General features: G+C 49.4%; 1 protein-coding gene across 1 annotated transcript in view; it reads right to left on the reverse strand.

The window, feature by feature from the left end:
* Positions 1–5,657, reverse strand: part of RBM19 (RNA binding motif protein 19) — a 70,385-nt gene extending 64,728 nt beyond the window's left edge. Inside the window, exons 1-8 of the mRNA XM_075041827.1 lie at positions 5,388–5,657; positions 4,386–4,568; positions 3,682–3,813; positions 3,412–3,450; positions 2,623–2,839; positions 1,275–1,543; positions 677–751; positions 334–412 (exon numbers count right to left, since the gene is read on the reverse strand). Coding sequence (XP_074897928.1) covers positions 334–412; positions 677–751; positions 1,275–1,543; positions 2,623–2,839; positions 3,412–3,450; positions 3,682–3,813; positions 4,386–4,568; positions 5,388–5,423 — 1,030 coding nt within the window. The 5' untranslated portion in view covers positions 5,424–5,657. The remainder of the gene's footprint in view (positions 1–333; positions 413–676; positions 752–1,274; positions 1,544–2,622; positions 2,840–3,411; positions 3,451–3,681; positions 3,814–4,385; positions 4,569–5,387) is intronic.
* Positions 5,658–6,000: the final 343 nt, after the last annotated feature.

The raw sequence follows: 6,000 nt of genomic DNA on the forward strand, positions 1-6,000 counted from the left end.
TATACAGAGGTCAGCAAAGTCCCTGGGTGCTGCTGCAGCTATCCCAGAGGAAGAGACCTTTCCTTGGCGTGGTTTGGGATGATTAGGAAAGTTCCGGAGGCAGATCAAAGAAAAAGCTCCTGCTGCTACTCCTAAGGGAGCACAGCCAACATTACTCTGCCCGCGGCATCCTATGGACAGCAACGAGGGCAGGTGAGCTGCAAAGTCATAGAAAGGTCTCTAACAATCGGGACATGAGCCAGTGATTTGGAATTGCAGATGAAAAGAGCAGTGGTGTGATTGAGAGGTCCTCTAACTCACAGATCCAACCCCCCTTCCACATATCGACATTACCTGTATTTTTCCCTTGGGTGTTTTTTCCTATCCGGATTGCCACTGGCTTCAGAGGCAAGAAGAATTCATGAATCTTTTGCTGCAGGAAGAATTATAATTGTTTAAATAAGTTCTCAGGTACAGGAAGCAGCAGGCTTCAGACTTAGGTTTTTTATATACACTACAGAAAACACCACGGGCAACATAAAACATCTCTGCACAAAGCCAGTTCAAAAGTTTCCCTGACTGTCCACACAACTCTCAAAACAGCTCCGTAAGTCTAGAAGCCTCTGCAAAGATCGTGCTGAGTTACACACTGAAAACACCCTTGAGCCTCCATTCCCAGCTCCATAACAATGCTCACCTCGGTGATGTTCAAGGGGGCACCGCGAAGTTCCACTGTGTATGGTGTGCTGGCTTCCGCTGAGCTGCCTTGGGTCTGGACAGAAGGATGGGGGAAAAAAGAAGAAAAAAAAAAAGGAATAAAACAAGCTGAGTGAAAAACACCAAAAGTAACAGCACAAAAAGCTATCTTGTCCAACAAGCAGGAGGATGAAAAGTGGGGAGAGAATATCAAGAGATTCTTGCAACAGTGCCAGCCTGGGCAGGAGATGCCAGACAAGGGTGCAAGATTTGGCTGGGACAGTCAAACCCAGTCGCTAAAAACTGAGTTCTGTAGAACAGTGTTTCCTGCAGACAGAGACGGACACAGGAAAAACAGAAAAGCCTCTGAAAACAGCACTAGCAGCACTTGTCTGAAGTCCCATCTTCAGGAATTCAATCAGCACTAAGAGGAAATCCAGCAAACTTTTTTAATGGCTCCTGCTCAGTGAGCCAAGAAAGCCGGTACCTAGGGGGTCCCACAGACTTCAAGCTTTCAGCTCATCCCTGGAATGACCGAGACACACGCTATCCCATAAAACTCCTGCTTTAGATAAGACAAAAGTCTAATTCAGCTATACCTCTAGTGCAGATCCTTTTTTCTTCTTCTTTGCCAGTGTCTCTTGCTCTCTTTGTTGGGCTTTTGGCTTCCCCCTTTCATCTGTGTGGGTGCTGGTGGTTTCTGCAATGCCCAAATCCTCCTCATTCTCACTTTCCTCTTCCACCTCCTCACTATCCGTTTCTTCCTCTGTACTGGATGAGGAGGAAGAATCCTTCACCACTTTAGATTTCAGGTAATCCATATCCGAGAGGTCTTTGCTGGTAGCTGCCTTTTTCTCTCCTTTCTTTGCTGTCAGAGAGGAGAGACCAGAGAAGCTTTGCACACAGATGCTGCTGCTGCTCCCTCCCCAGCCAGGTAAAGCTGAGAACTGGCACAATCATGAGAACCACCTTCCTCTCCTCTACCCTTTCCATGGCAAGAAAAGGCTTGAGAACAGCAGAGCAACGTTATCTCAGCACTTCCAGACTGACACTGGATCACTGTTTTTCAAAGCAACAGTTCATGTATAAGACAAATTAGAAAGGAGCTTGAGGAACTCCATGGCAAAGTATTGTGTCTCAATTTTAACTAAATAGTTCAAGCAGACCCCAAGAGAAGGTTTTAAATTGTTCAGTTTAGTTTTTCAGGGAAAAGGAGAGAGGAAGCTGTTTCTCCAAAACACCCCTCCACACCCCACCAAGGATCAACTGATGACACCTACGTTTTAGCTACCCAGAAAGAGATGAGGAGCAGCAGGGAAATTGCTATTCGCTCCAATAGAACAGCATAAGGAAATACCACGTAGGGAGGAAGAAAGGCTCCAAAACTACATCCATCGCTGATGCAGGGACACTAGATTCTAAGATGACATACACCAGACTGCAGCCCAGATTTCTCAGTCTTCTAAGTTAACCTGCTACTCCCTTCCCAGCAACTCTGACAGGGCCCAAGGACACACCAATGCTTCCAGAAATATGCAAAGGCAGACCAGATAAGTTCACAGACTTCAGCTACAGGTTACTAAATAAACAGAAACCACATCCAGCTCTGGAAATCCTGGAGATAAAAGTGCCTGCAGGCTAGGAGAGCATTTAAGGGAAAGATGTTTGCCCTGTTAGTCTTCCCTAGACATTGACTTAAGCACCCAGGGGAAAGCACAAATGCCATACCCTTAATGTCAGAAACTGCATTTCTCACATTTCCCCAAATTCAGGAAAACAACCATACATCCACAGCCCACAGAATGAGTCTCATGCTTGAGAAACCACCTTCCTGATTACACTGTCCCCATTTGGAGGCAGGACTCCAAGTCAGGTCCAACCAGCACACCTGCTCTCGCATTCACATTGTGACAAAGACAAGCAAAGGGTGATAGTTCCTCTTGGTACCTTTAGCTTCCTCTTCATCTTCAGAAGGTTCTTTCCCATCCTCCTCCTCCTCACTCAGCTCCTCAGACTCATCTGAATCAAAGTTGAGATAATCAGCTGCTGGCTTTGATTTTCCCTTCTTGGGCTCCTCCGCCAAAGTGTCATTAGCCCAAGTGGCCACCTGAGACCGTTTCTGGTGAACCACCAAGAATTCCTGGAATGTTTTATCTTCTTCCAGCTGTTGAAAAAAAAAAACCAAGCAGACAAGCTGTGAAAACAGACACAGGAGAGCTAGTAGCAAGTTTGAATTCAAAAATATCTCATTTCCAACAATGTAAAATAAATAAATAAATAAATCCCTTAAGGGGAGTTCACTTTACATTAACAAGGTGAGCACTTAAAGTGACTAAAGTCTTCTCAAGACCCCTCAGTCCTACTCTTTCTTTTTTGTAATTGATGTTTAGAAAGTACCTTAAAGAAGAAAATAAAACCTTAAAAAGAGAAAAACTGTACAAGTTACACATGACAAAGCTCATATATGGTTAAAACCCAGAACTGTTGAAACAGGATTGTCCTGGATGCAGTTTGTGGTCACACAGGAGTAGCTAACAGTTAAAAAATTGGTCCCCAGTGTTGGGATTGTTAAAATAATGGTTTGTTACAGTAGAACTGGACTATCACGGAGTTGGTTAAATCATACACCTTGCATGAATTAACAACACGGGAAGCAGTACAGAAAAGAGTTATTCAGCTCTTGCCCTTCATACAAGCTAGCAAGAACGCAGGGATTGCAATTCAACCTCAACTCACCTCCTTTAAGTTTTCTGTTGGATCTTTCTTCTTTTTATCCTAGGAAAAAAAAAGATTTTTAGAAAGTCTTATTAGAAGCACAGCCAAGATAATTTCTCAGGTAACCTAAAGGTACATGGAAGATAGACCCTAAGGCAGAAAATACTAGAACCAGGACTCCAACATCCGTTGTCCCAGCCACTCTGTCCCTTTCTCCACACACCAGGCCACCCTTCCCTCTGCCAAGTCACCGACATACATCAGAGCCTCAAGAAAACATACAAGACTCACTTTCTTTGTGCCTACAGGAGCCGCACTTGCCACAGGCTTCTCTGCCTGTTTTTCTGAGGCAGGGGCCTTCTGAGAGTGCTTACTCCATGCTTTGGGTTTTGAAGGGTCACCAAAAGACTTGCATAACTCAACCTGAAAAGAATCAATCAGATCTTTAATTAAACATATATTCAACAGTCTGGTTCTATAACTGCTAGATAGGCCACATTCAGGAACATTTTTTATAAGCCCAATGGAATGGAGGATGTGTGTGCAGAACAGGCAACTTCACACAGATATTCATTTTAGAAGCACAGAGCTACATCTTCACTCAACATGGGCAACGGTTTGTTGTGCTCTTTTAAGCACAGTCAAATAAGTTGTTCTGTTTATCATGAATCATCCTCTGTCCAGAACATCATGATGAATGACTTTAAATTAAAAATGACCTCAAGTTCAAAAGTTCAATTTATGACAGCTCAAAACCTGACACTGTTGTTCCAACCAGCACTGAAATCGCTGCTAGTGCACGAAGACAGCCCATCTGAATCAAGTACCTGATTGAGACTCCACCAACGAGGCCTAGCATCAAACTTTTCTGTTTTGCTGCAGAAATTAACATTTAGGCTTTCTTGGCCCCCAGCTGCTCACCCCTAAGACTACCAAAATCTCCAATGACAAACTTGCTTGAGACTCAAAAAAGATATTTTTAAAGATCAACTCACTGTGACTCTGGAAGTGTCTATGAAACTTCTGTTGAAATGGTTCAGTGCCGTCCGAGCTTCATCTTCAGACTTGTAGCCTATGAAGCCAAATTTCCGGAACTTGCCATCCTTGGTGAACTTCAAACAACAATCGGTCAGCGTGCCGAAGGCAGCGAACAGCTTCCGAAGGCGATCTTCCTTCATCTGGGAACCGAGGAAGGACAACAGGAAGGCAAATCAGCAATGCAATGAAAGACGCTTTGTGTCCAAAGCAAAACATTTGCTATCAGAGGGCTTGCAACGCGCTGTAGGAACCACACCGTATCGTGGTGAGGCTGATAAAAAAAAAACCCACACGCATCAGCTACCAAATCACTTCATCTCCTCTGTGAACCCATTACACGTACAGATGAAATCTCCGTCTGCAACGCACCCGCAGCCAAAGCGTGCCCGCAGCTCTCGGGGAGCCAGGGGCCCCACAGCGCTGACCTGCCACAATCAAGCCCCCAGTTCAACCACAGACACGCCGACACCCTCACGGGAGACCCGGGTGGCCGCAGACCAGCACAGCGCGCCCCTCTGCCCAGCTCCTGGAGAAGGAGGACATGGCAGTGGCCACAACAAGCCCCACTCCCGCACCCTGGGGAGGGGGCTGCCAGCTCCCCTCCCCTGGGGCACGTCCCCAGGGCATCTCCCTGACCTCTCCCGGGGCATTCTCAGCCCACGGGTGCCTCCCCGTTCTCCCACAAGGGCCCCCGCACACCTCCAGGACCCCCTCCCTCCTCAGAGCCCCTTCCCCCAGGGCATCTCCCTGCTCCCCCCAGCCCCGAACCGAAGACCCTCTCTCCCAGACAATCTCCGCGCTCACCCCCATCCCCACCACACCGATGATCCCCTCCTCTCCCGGGGTCTCTCCCTGCCCAGGAACCCGCGTTTCCCCCGGGGTGTCCCCTCAGACTCCATCTCCAGGCCCGCAGAGCCGCCCACCACCCCGCAGGCGCTACAACCGTGCGACAGGCTTACCCCGTTGGGGAGGTTCTTCACGATAAGCCGCGACATGGCGGCGACAGAAAACGAGCGGCGACAAAAAAAAAACAAAAAACAAACCCAGCCTCCACAGCGCCAGGCCCCGCCGCGCTCAACCGCGTCCACGCCGGCCCGCGGGCGCCGCCATCTTCCCGCCGGGTCACGTGGGCGAAAGGCCGCAACGCGCAGGCGCTAGAGGCGGGGCCCGGCGCTTAGCAACGGGGCCTTAGCAACGGGGCCCTAGCAACGGAGCGGGATTGGCTGGAGCGGAGGACGAGGGGCGAGGGGGCGGGGCGAGAGGGAGCATCAATGGGGCATCAACGGGGCATCAATGGGGCATCAACGGGGCAGGGACCGGGAGTGTCTGGGGGGAACGGAGGGGACTAGAGACCCGGCTGCTTGCCGGGGGAGCCGCTAGCGCCTCCCCCGGGACCCCGTGCCCCCCTCCAGCCCGTTACCGGCCGCTGTTAGAACCCCCTCGGTGATTCTGTCCCCCTCGCCCTCATCAGAGGGGACCCCGTTGCCCCCCCCCCCCCGCCGTGTTTTTTCCGAGGCGTGGGGTTGCAGCCCACTCCTCCCCACACCGCTCCCACCACCCCCGACCCACCCG

This window comes from Buteo buteo, chromosome 11 (assembly GCF_964188355.1).
Source record: "Buteo buteo chromosome 11, bButBut1.hap1.1, whole genome shotgun sequence".
NCBI classification, from domain to species: domain Eukaryota; kingdom Metazoa; phylum Chordata; class Aves; order Accipitriformes; family Accipitridae; genus Buteo; species Buteo buteo.